This window comes from Triturus cristatus, chromosome 8, assembly GCF_964204655.1.
Source record: "Triturus cristatus chromosome 8, aTriCri1.1, whole genome shotgun sequence".
NCBI lineage: Eukaryota > Metazoa > Chordata > Amphibia > Caudata > Salamandridae > Triturus > Triturus cristatus.
The window spans coordinates 316,584,625-316,598,515 of NC_140591.1; the positions used below are offsets into that span (position 1 = coordinate 316,584,625).

At 43.0% G+C, this 13,891-nt stretch overlaps 1 protein-coding gene and 1 long non-coding RNA gene across 2 annotated transcripts in view; both read right to left on the reverse strand.

Annotated features, from left to right (window-relative positions):
* Positions 1-13,891, reverse strand: part of MIPEP (mitochondrial intermediate peptidase) — a 596,799-nt gene that overhangs the window by 509,060 nt on the left and 73,848 nt on the right. The window contains exon 5 of the mRNA XM_085621596.1: positions 8,078-8,141. Within this exon, the coding sequence (XP_085477722.1) occupies positions 8,078-8,141 (64 nt within the window). The remainder of the gene's footprint in view (positions 1-8,077; positions 8,142-13,891) is intronic.
* On the reverse strand, positions 1,883-2,443 carry LOC146802040 (uncharacterized). The gene is made up of 4 exons (XR_014967354.1): positions 2,401-2,443; positions 2,257-2,316; positions 2,088-2,134; positions 1,883-1,995 (listed from the first exon to the last, which is right to left on the reverse strand). It is a non-coding gene; the product is annotated as an uncharacterized LOC146802040 (long non-coding RNA).

Sequence of the window (13,891 nt, forward strand, 5' to 3'; positions counted from 1 at the left end):
AAGGCCAAGTTGAAGTTTGGGAGTTAGTTTGTGTGGGTGGGAATAGATATTGCCACAGGAAGTTACTGTGTTTGAAACAGTAAGGACATGCGGTATGCCAGCTCATATTCCGTAGGAGGGTATGTTATTGAGAAGCAGATAACTGTTGTTAGAAAGCTGTGTGAATGTTGGTGTGATTATGGGAGTTGGAGTCCTTTTAAGAAAGGGCGCAAGATTGGTGGCTGTAAGCTTAGAAGCGTCGTGCAGTTGGACATTCTTGGATAGTAATGAATGACTGCCATTGTGGTCGCACTATTCACCTCTGAAAAAAACTTTTGTATGCTCTTTAAGACAGCGATATGTAAATGGAATAAGCCACTGCTCGTGAATAAACGAGCTACCTTATATAATGACATTCAACATGTCAAACAACATGTGCACGTAGCAGACTCAATGACACTACGTACTGTGGCTAGCCATGTACACAAACCATACTTGGCATGGCACCTCTGCCTCACTATGCAGAATAAGGGAGAGATGAGAGCAAAGTATGTGCGAAGGTGGCAAGTAATTCTCAATTATAAAAGTATACAATGCAAAGTCTTGAGGGAATGTGCCGGACGGACTTGAGTATGCAGAGCACAGATATGTTCATGTCAACATACACTGATGGTCTATTGAGTGAAGTGGACAGTGGGTGCAACCATGATAGTACAGTCAGTAGGGAAGATTACGGAATGGTAGCGCGTACGTGCCTCCTCTCCCCCCCCAAAAAATGTTTAGGCAAGTGGGCTAGCTAGCCGTACGCAAGGCTAGCGTAGGGGTATGAATAAAAGGCATGTTTCTTTGGGTGTGGTTCTATTCCGGATAGGCGAACGTGTATGCCAGGTCTGCGCAGCTTACACCACCACGAGGCTGACGCTGTGAGCGAAGGTGGGTGCGTGAATGATGCTCTCAGCCTGCTGGTACTCAGAAACCGTCATGGCCGCTGTGACGCATATATGCCCCACAGTTCACCTTTCGACACCGCTGTATGTGAAAGAGGGCCGACCACGTGCCGGCGGAAGGTCCTGGGCAGAGGTCTGCGAGCTCGGAAGGCTCCTGAGATTAACGCTGGCTACCGCGACACAGGCACACAGAGCCCAGCCTGAGGCCCAGGAGCGTGGAGTGTTCTGTATAATAGTAACACAGTAGTCCGACAGGTATCGACAGCGGAATGGTGTTTTGATACCATAGTGAACGATGTTAGAACTGTATCTGAGAGTGGAGATGAAGGTACTCCGTGCGACCAGGTGCAACCAACTCTAGGTCCCAACAGTGGAACGGTGTCTTGATCCCATAATGGATGCGGTGTCTTGATCCCATAATGGACGATGTCAGATATTACCTGCTGCTGAGTTTTCAGAGAACTCTCTCCGTTGAGGTGCATCACACTCTGTGCTTCCGTAGCTAACTGCTCTACAGGATTATTGTCATCAAATAACAAAGGAACGCCAATGCTGCTCCTGTCTTAAAGTTTAAATTATAGTGCACTGAACCGAAATCAATGTCACAACAACCTTTATTTCCGTTGGATTTAATAAAAAATCATTTCACAATTTACATTAGAATTTTACACAATATATTACAAAACAATTTTTTTGTTTTTCATCACCATTTTTTGAAAAAGAACACCTCACTCTCTACAATAAAGGTGCTTCTCTCACCATCTCAATTAGCTTGTGCACACTCCCAAATACACAATTCACTCACTCAACAATCTCTCTGTTGTCACACATACATTACTCACCACTCGTACTGCTTCTCATGCACAAACATGCATCTATACCACAAGACAAAATATGACAAACAAGTTTTTTCTTATACTTGATAGAAAGCCAAGAACAAGCCATCAACAAAATAGGTTAAACTGAGTTGCCGACATGAACATAATTTCTGATTGTTCGGCCTAAACTTCCATGGTCTACGCGTATCGAATCCCTCCAGATATGGGGATTCTCATCAGGACCAGTATAGCTGAAAAACATAAAATGAAAAATACTTGTCTTAATACATGACCTCTAATGGAAACCTGACTCGTGCTGCCTCTTCAGCACAACAGTCCTTACCTTCACAACTGAACAACAATCACTCATTCAACTTCAGCTGTTAAACCCTACAAAATAAAATAAATGAAAGAATAGTCGTCATGAATCTATGGTAGTCCTGTGACTTAGTAAACCCCTTGGGGTTAAACTATCGTTAGGTGTCTCAAAAGATTAAAAGTCAGATGCTTACTTTAAGGTAGGTAGGAACCGGCGTCAAGCCAATGGTAAATACATGCTGTTATTTGTATATCTGTGGAAAGAAACTGCCCATAATTAGGTTGTCCTTAAAAATCAATGCGACCTACATGCGGGGTAAGCTTGTAATACGATGTACCTGTTGGAATTCTAGGTCTTCACCTAACTCGGATGGAGCGGCACAGGTCAGGAGGAAGCAATTTACAAAAGTCTGTGAAGGACAAAAAAGCACTATTTAAAGTTGATCATTATCCGACTTCATAGGACGCTCGAAATCGCGTGACTCGTAGCTGCGATGTCCTTAAAACGCTCGTCTTACCTCTTACTTTGTCTCATGTGATCAAGCGGGGAAGACTCGCTGTTTCTTCTGCCTAGAATACATTTTGCCGGTACGCGATGTTGCTCGACTCTAAAACCGGCAAAGAAAGTAACGTCACTCTGCCCAGAATTCTGGGAAACGTAGTAGACTGGTGATCTTGTGATAAATCAAAACAATTCAGCCTTTATTAAAAACATGGAAAATGTTTTAGCGTCTATCTATGACTGTAACAGATCTCGTGATGAGAAGGATTATAATTTCAACACATTTTTTACAGAATAGTAATATTAAAAAATCCGGGACACTTCGTGCAACATTGTGACGTAGATCCTTAAAACGTAATATAATTGTTGGTACCAAAGTTTTTAGTTGAAATTTCGAAGCAGTTGGATGTTGCATGTTTCTGCCCATTTGTGGCACTGATCAGCGAATTGCTACTTTTGAAAAACATCAAGTATGAGCCTTCTAGTAAAAGATAAAATGAACGGATTTGTGCCCGAGTTTCGTAGATATTCCAATGCATGTGTTCTTTGAACAGGACATCTAATATAATCCACTTGTTCCATGCCATTTCATCTTGCTCTATGTGCCAGATCGAACAATGGCAAGGGCCAGCTACGTGTAATGCTTTTATAAATGGCCCCTTGTAGACTTGAAACATGATAGAAATCACCCAAAATTAGTTAAAGCATAATCAGGAAAATCATAGTTTATAAATCTCTGAAAGTTCATTGAGCCTATCTACTGCTGTGTTGAATCTGATAATCAACATTGCTTCTCTTTTTGTCAATTTCGCATCTAGATCTCCTCCTCTATCATCTTGCTCAACCTTGGAAATAACTGTCCATCTTAGGTCCTTTTCTGTATGTGTTTTTCCATGCCAGTGATTAACTAGGGGTGCTGTTTGCACATTCTTCCTAATTCTGGATTTGTGTTGCGAAATCCTATGGCGAATTTCTTGATTGGTCTTGCCTATATAGAGTTTTTTGCATGGGCATATAATCCCAAATACCACATACTTGGTCTTGCAATTGGAAAACGTCTCATGTTTCCAATGTATGGAATTGTGTGAGAACAATTCTCCTTCAATTGTGGATTCGCAACAAGTGCAAGTACCACATTTGTGATGTCCTTTCAATGGTGGCAGCCCAACATATTCTCAGAGGGTTACTTTTTTCAATTTTGGGAGTGCTGCTCGCACTATTTGATATGCTATGCTTCGATTTTTTTTTTAACGCGAATAGTGGAACATCTGTCAGTTTTTTGTCAAGATTTTTTACTAAATGCCAATTCTGATAGATTACTTTTTTTAGCCAATTAGATGTGGGACAATAAGTTGAAACACAAACAAGCCTCTCAATTGTTGTTTTTTCTTTTCTCTCAAGCAGTGTTTCCCTTGGAGTCCACCATGCTCTCTTCATTGCTCTTTTTAAGAGCTTTTTGGGATATCCACGAATTTGGAGCTTCTCTTTCAGATTTTTCGCATGAAGTATATATTCCTCTTTGAAAGAACAATTTCTTCTAATCCGTAAAAATTGTCCATAGGGCAAATTTTCTTTCAAACTGCGTGGATGGTTACTTGTAAAATGCAATGCTTTATTTCTATCTGTTTTTTTCTTGTACAGTGTTGTGACCAGTCGTCCTTCTGTCGCATATACCTCAACATCCAGAAAGGGCATTTTATGGTTTGAATAGTTAATGCTAAACTTTATATCGGCTGTTCTATTATTCAGCCAATCATGGAAAGCGTTTAGCTCTTGTTCTTCTCCTGTCCATACCATAAAAATATCATCTATATAACGGACCCAGCTTCCAATCCACTTGGAAAAAGGATTGTTATTATAGATAAATGTGTCTTCGTATTTTGACATGAACAGAACCGCTAGCTCTGGGGCGAATGGACACCCCATCGCTACTCCTTTTATCTGGTAATAGAACTCATCTCTGAATTTGAAATAGTTTTTTTTAAGGGCAAAACTTGCCAGTTCAATGATGAATTCTGTTGGAATTTTCACTAGTTTCATCCTACTTTCTAGGAATAATGTTAGCACTGCTAGTCCTTCATCTTGTGGTATCTGAGTATATAAAGAGACCACATCTAAGCTCACAAGAAAATGTTTGTTTTCTTCAAAGGCCATTGTCTCTAGTTTATTGATAAAATCCGTGGTGTCTTGTAAAAAAAAAGATTTTACTTCCACCATAAATGGTTTCAAGTTTGTGTCGGAGAGAGGAGCGGCATAGTGCGGAGTATAGCACAGGGGTGTACGGTGTGATAAAGTGTAGTACGGTGGAGTATAGTGGAGTGGAGTACACTGGAGCGGGATATGAGTGGAGCAAAGTGTCAAAGTGGAGTGGAATGTCAAAATGCGAAGTGGGTCGCACACCGCTCGTCATACTAGCAAATAGCCCGATAGGATTCTGGAGGATGTAGTGACAGCGGCGGGTACACCTATGCCACGAGTAAAAAGTTTAAAATGCCATCCCTGGACACGTGTTTCGAGGTAATTGCCTCTCGTCAGCAGGGAGCAGGTACGTATGCGGGGTGCTGTAGACTGCCAAAAATTATCAGGTATAGTACCTCTCACGGCACGCGGGTGCGGGATCCGGGCTCGTCAACCCATAGCTCAGGGAGCTCCCTGCTGACGAGAGGCAATTACCTCGAAACACGTGTCCAGGGATGGACATAGGTGTACCCGCCGCTGTCACTACATCCTCCAGAATCCTATGGGGCTATTTGCTAGTATGACGAGCGGTGTGCGACCCACTTCGCATGGAGTGGAATGTCGTAGACTATAGTGGCGTGCAGTGCAGTAGAGTAGAGTGGAGTAGCACACAATCAAGTAAAGTGTCCTAAATTGGAGTACCATGTTGTACAGCAGAGTGTAGGGGTGTTGTACAGCATTGGAGAGTGATGTAGAGTACAGTTGAGAAGAGTGGCATACATTCTAGTTGATTTTTGTAGAGTGGAGTGTTGTACAGTACGGAGTTGTATAGTGTGGTAGAGTGGATTGGCATACAATGTTATAGAGTACGATGGCATTGAGTGGCGTAGAGAGGCATGGCGTACAGTGGAGTATTGTGACAGAGTAAAGTGAATTAAAATGGGGTGCAGTGGCATAGAAAAAGCTGCATACAGTGTTGTATAGTACACTAGAGTATCGTAGAGTGGAGTAGAGTGTTGTACAGTGGCATACAATATAGTACAGTGGAGCAACGGGTATTGACAGGAGTACAGTGTCAGAGAGTGGCATACAGTGTAGTAGAGTGTTGTAGGGTTGAGTTGCATAGAGTACAGTAGTGTGTGAAACAGTGGAGCTGCGTAAAGTGGATTGTTGTATAGTAGCAAAGAGTGAGGTAAAGTCTCGTACAGTGGAGTAGAGTCGGGTGGAGTGGAGTAACGTAGTGTGAAGTAAGGTACAATAGAGTGTATTGGTGTGTCGTAGAGTAGAGTGGCATGGAGTGGAGTGTACTGGAGTACCGTAGGTAGTAAACTGTGATAAACTGAAGTGGGGTATTGTACAGTTGAGTGGAGTACTGTGTCGCTTGGAAAAATGGCATATAGTGGAGTTGAGTGTTGTACATTAGAGTGTGCAGGCATACAGTGGAGTATAAAGTTGGACAGTAGATTGTTTGGGGATAGAGTGGAGTAGAATGTTGTAGAGTGCCGCGAAGTGTAGTAGACTTTTATTGAGTAGAGTTATTTAGCGTGGAGGAAAGTATCATACAATGGATCAATGTAGAGCGGAGTGGCATAAACTGTAGTGGCGTAGAGTGAATTACCATAATGTGGAGTAGCATTCAGTAGAAGAGCACACAGTGGAATACAGTACAGTGGAGTGTAGAAGAGTGGAGTGGCATGGAGTGGAATAGCGAACAGTGGAGTGGCATAGAATGGAATTGGGTACAGTGGATTAGCGTAGAGTGGGGTGGCATACACTGAAGTAGTGTAGAATAGAGCTGAGGTAACGGTTATAAATAGGAGTGGCGCCTTATACAGCTGAGTGGAATGATGTGCCGTACAGTGCGGACGGGAGCAATTTTTTTATCTGTTTCACTGCCTGCTTCAGTGCGGGCAGGAAAACAGATGAAAAGCCTGCTCCCTGCTAGCAGGAGCATTTTTCATGCCCCCGCCAGCTGGGAGTGGACTTAGTGTTTGCTCTCGTGTGGCGGGAGCTTTAAAATTGTCCTGCCTAGCAAGAGCAAACACAGGTTTCCCTTCCCAAGCCAGTGTGGGCAGGGATACTGCTAAGTCCCAGGGGTGGGAACCCTGGGACATAGTTGGTGCCAGCCCTGGGGGATGTGGTCCCCAGGGCCATTTATGGCTCTAGGAGGCGGGCCACGTGGCCCCCCTCCAATGTCTGCCCCTGAGGTTGGGGTCACCGGGGAGGAAAACAGCCCGGAGAGGGGGGTGTGTGCCCTCCTACCCTTTTTTGGCATGGCCGGGCCCTGGGGGTTGGGGTCCCCGGGGCCGAAATGAGCCCAGTAAGGGGGGGCCGCGCCCCTCTCCCCCTCACTTTTCACAGCCAGGCCCTTGGTCCCAGGGGCTGAAATCAGCCCTGGAGGGGGGACCCCAGAGGGTGGGGTCACCAGGGCCAAAGTTGGTCCAGCGAGGGGGGCCATGAAATATTTGATAAATATTTTAAATATTTAATAATTAATTCCCCTGGGAGCTGGCCCACCCGGAGGATTAGTAAAAAGAAGTTCAGTAAAGCCGAGTCTTTTAAAAAAAATATATACATTTGCTCGATCTTCCTTGGATTCACAGAGAAACAAAGAAAAGAACATTTTTGGGCCCCTGGCGGAGTACCTGTGGGGCCGGTGTCCGAGGATAGCTTCCAACACGTACTGGTTGAAGTGTTGGCATTCTAATCAGATCTCACCATGAGATCTGTTAATTCCGCAGAGGATTTGCGTCCCTAGATACACATAAATATTTTTCTTTAATAGCCTCAAAACTACAGCACAGATTCACAACAAATTACAAAAAGAGATCTATCTTTCTGGACCAAGATCTAGCTTTCTGCAAGTTTTGAATAATTCCGTTCAACGCATTGTGCTTTAGTCATTTTTTAAATCCCAATGGGAAATTGAAAGGGGAAAGTACGTTTATGGAACCCACCCCCTTACCCCTTTTTCTAGGCCTTCGCTAGACGAATCACCCCAACACTTTCCATACAGCAGTTGAAGTGACTGGCGTACTAGTTTTGAAAATGTTGTGAAGATTTGTCAACCAGTGCCAAAGTTATTAGCAAAATGACAAACGCTGTTCCTATTGTAAGCAGGTACTAATGGTAAGCAGGTCCTTACTATAATATATATACATATATACATACATACCACAAGTCCTGAACACTATCATTTTCCCAAAAAATCCCAAGCTTTGCTCATATCAAATGCCATAGTGGATGATGCCATGTTAAAAACTGTATGGTTTATGCCCATCCCAAATCCCCAACTATTTTAGTGATCTCACTTCAAGACCAAAGTAAACATTTACCTTTTCTTCATCCAAGTGAATTCCACTGATTTCAAAGTCAAACATGAAGAGCTCTGCCACTCGTCTAGTATTGAAAAAATAAAATGTAAAATGTTTTAAGGTGTCTTTTCTGCACAGGTACAACCCACCCCTTCTTCACAAACATTACATTCACTCGGTGGGAAAAAAAGAAATTCTGCAACCATTTCAAAAGTAATTCTTTTCAGAAAGGATTCTTAATAGAGGCAATAGTTTTTTTTCTAACTCCTTTGGTTGAATTTTCTAGGTTGTACACAAATCTGTAAATCTTTCAAAAGCATTTCAAAAGTTTTTCGGAACAAACCACACTTCAAGAAATGTGGAAGTAGTCTTCAACACATTATGCCACATTTTAACAGATGGCACAGTGATTAGGTACAGTGTTTAGAACAACATAGAGATCGCAATCATCTTACAATTGATTTCTGTAGGAACTGCAATCGCTTACAATTCTGATTGTCAAGTCTGGAGGTGTACCTTTGCTATTGACAAAGCCGCCATATTGTGTGCAATCTTCAGCTTTTATGATGAATAAACTATAGAAATATTCTATCTAAAAGGCGCAGTACCTTATTGTGTCATCCCCACTTCTAGTCTCTCCCAACTGGGCTTGTGGTTCTGCATTTTCCATAAGTTCTACATATGGCAAACTGATAATTAGCCTCTTAGGCACATTTTCAGAAGGTAATGCCTGCAATGGTATGCAGAATGTGATAATCGCTCAAGTACAGAAAGTATCTTAGATAACAGCTGGTGTACCTCTGTTGATATGCCAACATGCAAAAGTGTGAATGTCTCCAAGGTGTCCACCAGCTGATCAGTCGTATCATCCTGGGAAATCATTTTACTTCAAGTAACAGAATTCGCCAGGTACAAATGTTAACTTAGCCCAAAAAGGTGTTAACCCTGATCATCATAATAAATACGATGAGGCCAAAGTTGACAAGCCAGACAAGCGGGCTTCATTTCCAAACATCCATCTCCAAAGGAAGTAACACTATTACAATTCTAGGCATGTATGTCTACAAGTAGTGACAACACTTCCTCCCTTGTCACCAATTCAAATCACTGCCCAGGTCATCCTACCCCTCGAGATTCCACAGCAAACGGCAGACAAAGACATGTGAATTTCCTTTTTAGGCCTGTTAGGATCAGGATGGGTCTTGGGCAAGACCCCTGCTCTAATGCACGCTACAAGGTAAGAAATATTCATGTGTCTCGCCCAACACACCTCACTACCATTACCAAAATTCAAACCCAGACCTAGACCTAAATCTCAAACTGTATACTCACAACACAGACCAAGCCTTATTCACATCCCACAAACCACCACACACCCTCTAACGACCAAATGCACACTCCCATCTCCTGCTCATCAATGCACGCTCCAATGTACTCCATGATCCAGACAATGCCAACCTCATCACCTATCAAAACGTTGATACATACTTCACAATAGACACAGGGCTTACCCCACATACTAGACCATGGGTAGTCACAAATATTTTCCCAGGGGCCATAAAGTTTGGTTTGTGATGTGACTGAGGGCCACACTGATACCAGCAGGGTGGCGGTGGGGAAGGAGAGGAGTGGGGGTGCAGGGTGAGGGGCTAGGCAGTAAGGTGGGTGTAGGGGAAGCAAAGCATATACATATACACATCTAGTGGTAATTGAACAGGAGTGGGGGTGCAGGGTGAGGGGCTTGGCAGTAAGGTGGGTGCAGGGGAAGCAAAGCATATACATATACAAATCTAGTGATAATTGAACAATATGGAACCAGAAAACCTGGGATTTATCCTGGCTTTCCAGATTTACCAAATTGTGCGATCTTAGGCAATTGCTTTATTTCACTTTCCCTCCTTTTTCTTTATTATCACATTGGTGGACCTGGAAATACATGACTCCTGGGTTTTGTTTAGTAAACTATAATGTTGTTCATGTATAATAGGAGCCCAGGCCACTAAAAGAACACACAACAACTGACTTGCATCTTAGTTCACTATTGCCATTGTTGTCAGCGTGGGTGGTAATAATATTTCTAAATTAATGTTTGATAACTATCACTTTCAAATAATATTTCTCATTGCTCTAATGTAATCTGATGTACTAAGGTGAAACAGTTCTGAATGTTGATGAAATACACTTTGAATTGTGAAGAGACCATCATATTTTTACTCTTTTGCTGAAAGATGTCTTTAAAAATGAAGGTTTTCCTAAAGTTTAGGTGCCAGACTTCCTTGTTACTGTCTTTCCTTAACTTCAATGAACTGTAAAAAACAAGCACTTACCTTTACATTGTGGTTCTACTGTGTTGATATCTTTTATAGATTCACATGCTTGAATCTTCCCCGTCACAGAAATAATAACAGTAATAAAACATCACCTTAGACCTCCATAGAACAGAAAACTTACTTAAGAAATATTTCAGCTTTATTTTAGAACATCCAGATTCCAGCCAATGACAGTAGCGACCTCAGAGTTCCTTTCTCCTACTCAGCCACCATACCTCAGATTTCAAGCACAAGTGTATAGGTATACAAAACTCTGAGGTAACCGGTGAGCCTAAAAAGGGAGGAGGGAGAGTTGCATGTGACTCTATAAAAGATTTCAATACTGGAGAACCACAGTGTACAGGTACGTAACTTGTTTTTTCTTCAGTATTGTATCTTTTATAGATTCACATGCTTGAATCCGTCTAGTAAGCAGTATAAGCACAATAAGAAAGGTGGTGGGTAGGCGAACCATGACTTAAACTTGTAGCATCAGAAACCAAGAAGAAGAGAAAGAATATGCATACAAATTTACAACAGTATGAAAAGAAGAAAGGAGGCTAAACGCCGCCTACCTTAGGCAAAGAGACATCGAAATGCAGCTTGTCCAACAGTAATATCTGCCTTCGTCCAACCATCAAGGCAGTAATGCTTCGTGAATGTGTGAGCGTTCGCCCACGTTGCTGCCCTGAATATGTAAGAAAGGGATGCTCCTGCCAACAGGGCAGAGGAAGTCGCCACTTTCCTGGTTGAGTGAGCTTGCAATTTCGCAGGAAGCGGGCAGCCAGCCTTTTTAAACAATGTTTAATGTCCAGTGAATGCAACGTCCTTTCTGCTGCTGAGTATTGATTAGGAAAGAATGCTGGTAAGACAATCGGTACATTGAAGTGGTAAGCTGAAGGCACCTTAGGCATAAAAGAAGGGTTAGTGCATTAAATGACCCTGTCCGGCAAACATTGAAGATACTTTTTTTGTTATAGTGAAAGCTTGGATTTCACTGATGCGTCTCGCTGACGTAATGGCAATGAGAAAGCCACTTTCCAAAAAAGGAACTTTAATTCGTATTTGTGTTCTGGCTCAAAGGAAGGACGCATTAGTTGTGACAGGACAGTATTTAATTGCCACAGAACTAGAGGAGGTTTACGAGGCGCAAAAACTCTAAAAAGTCCCTTCATAAATTCCTTGATGAGTAGATTAGACCACAGGGAAGTTTGATCTGAGTGTCTTCTATACCTAGAAATTGAAGCAAGTTAAACTCTTATGGAAGAGAGAGAAAGTCCTGATTTTTCTAAGTGCAAGAGATAAGGCAGCACCTGCTCTGTAGATGATGGGAACGGATGGAATGCTTGCGAAATACACCAAGCACAGAATCTCTTCCATTTGGCTGTGTAACATTTCAATGTGGAAGGAGCTTGAGACTTCTGTAGTATTGTAGAACACTCCTTGGGCAGCCTCAAATCCCCAAACTCAGCGTGGTGAGGAGCCAAACCTACAAATGAAGAGAGGGAATTTGTGGATGAACCACTTGGCCCTGGTTCATGCAGAGAAGATACTCTCTTAGAGGGAAGAGAATCAGAGCACACTTTGATAGTCGATGCAGCTCGGTGTACCAGAATTGTGTCGCCCAACCTGGAGCAATAAGAATGAGCCGACTTGGCTCTTGCTACATTTTCTGAAGTACCCGAGGAAGGAGTGGAAACGGGGAAAATGCATAGCCGAACATCCCCATCCCAGGAAACTGGAAGGCATTTCCCCATAATTTTGGATGATGATTCCTGCTTGCAAAAAGAGGACACTTTTTGTTGAGGAACGTAGCGAACAGATCTAAAGTGGGTAACCCCAGGATTGAAAAAACAACTTCAAGTGCTGATCGTTGAGCTCCCATTCGTGACACTGTTTGGATACCCTGCTGAGGGAAATAGCCTTCTCGTTGTGAACACCCTGCACATGCTTCACTTGCAAGGAGATGTGGTTGACAAGGACCCCTTCCCATATCTGTTGAGCAAGAAGGGAAAGCGCTCGAGATGTTGTGCTGCTTTGCTTTCGGAGGTAAAACATTGTTGTAGTATTATCCGTCCTGATGAGCACTGACGCACCCTTGACCCGATGCAGGAAGGCTTTCAGACGCAGGAATACAGCCTTGAGTTCCAGAATGTTTATGTGGCGCTCCGAGTCCTGTTTGGACCACTTGCCATGAACCTGCAATTCTTGAAGGTGACCCTCCCCCATCCGTCCATTGGCACATCCGAGGTCATCACCAGCTGCAGCACAGTGTGAATGAAAGAGAGGCCTTGCAAAAGGTTTTCTTTGACCATCCACCAGGCCATTGCGGCTCACATTGCAGCTGAAATGTGAACCTTGTCGTTGAATGAGCCTTGAGACTGAAGCCACTGCACATCGAGCAACTCCTGCAGCAGTCGAATGCAGAGACGGCAATTGGGGATGAGCGGGATGCAGGAGGACATCATCCCTAGCATGGACTTGTACTTTTTTTTTTTTAAAAGCTTTCTTGTACCCAGAATACGCAATATCCTTTCTTGAGTGGGAACGACCTTGCCGAGATCTGTGTTGAATGTGCACCCGGAAAGATCAACAATTTGGCTGGAATAATGGACAATTTTTCCAGGTTGATGTGAAAACCTAGAGACTGAAAGAGAACTCAACAGGCTCTTGTAGAAATCTCTGCCGCTTGAAAAGATGGAGCCTTTATGAGCCAATCGTCCTGGTATGGGAACACCTGGTGACCCGAACGTCTTTAAAAGGCTGCTATCGGTGCTGTTATATGGCCGATAGGGTCACTGTCGACATTGCAAAGTTTGCATGAGCTTTGCTGCCATGATACTGCTTTTGCGTACGTTACTACATGACCTTATTTTGTAAGACTCTGTTTATGCCTTTCACATGAGAACTGTCTGCTTTCCGTGTTCTCTGCTAAGTTCCTGGCGTTTAGTCTGAACACGATGTGCAAGGTTGATAAACAATGCCCCTTGTTATTCCGTTCTGGTCAGTCCCTAGCACCTAGACAAAACATGCTAAACACAGCTGCACTGCTGGAGACTCGTGCTTGGATATTACGGGGATTCATGTTGTTTTAACACACACTTGGAGAGAGCCTTTCCATGGAGAAGAGCTATGCTGTTCCAATGATGTAAACCTTCCATCTAGGCTTTAAGGTATGGAGTCTGCTGACAAAGCCCAGAGATGATCTTTTATATTATAAACTTCTTCCAGCCAAGGGGAGGGTGGTTAGGCCTTATAGTCCTTTTTCCACTGTCTGTATATAATGACACACCCCTTCATATTCTATGGAATTGTAACAATGCTAATTGTTCTGAGTTTATGCATTTTGCTGCTGGTAGTGGCTCGTATACTGCATTATAGAGCACAATAGTTAAAATAAATATTTTAAACTATTACAGTGACTCTGCCAACTCTTATTGTGGACAAGTACGAGTGAGTGAGCAAAAGGGTATGTCTTGCTATCGCATTTCCAGAGAGAGGCGGGAGTGTTGTGTTCTGGGTTGTC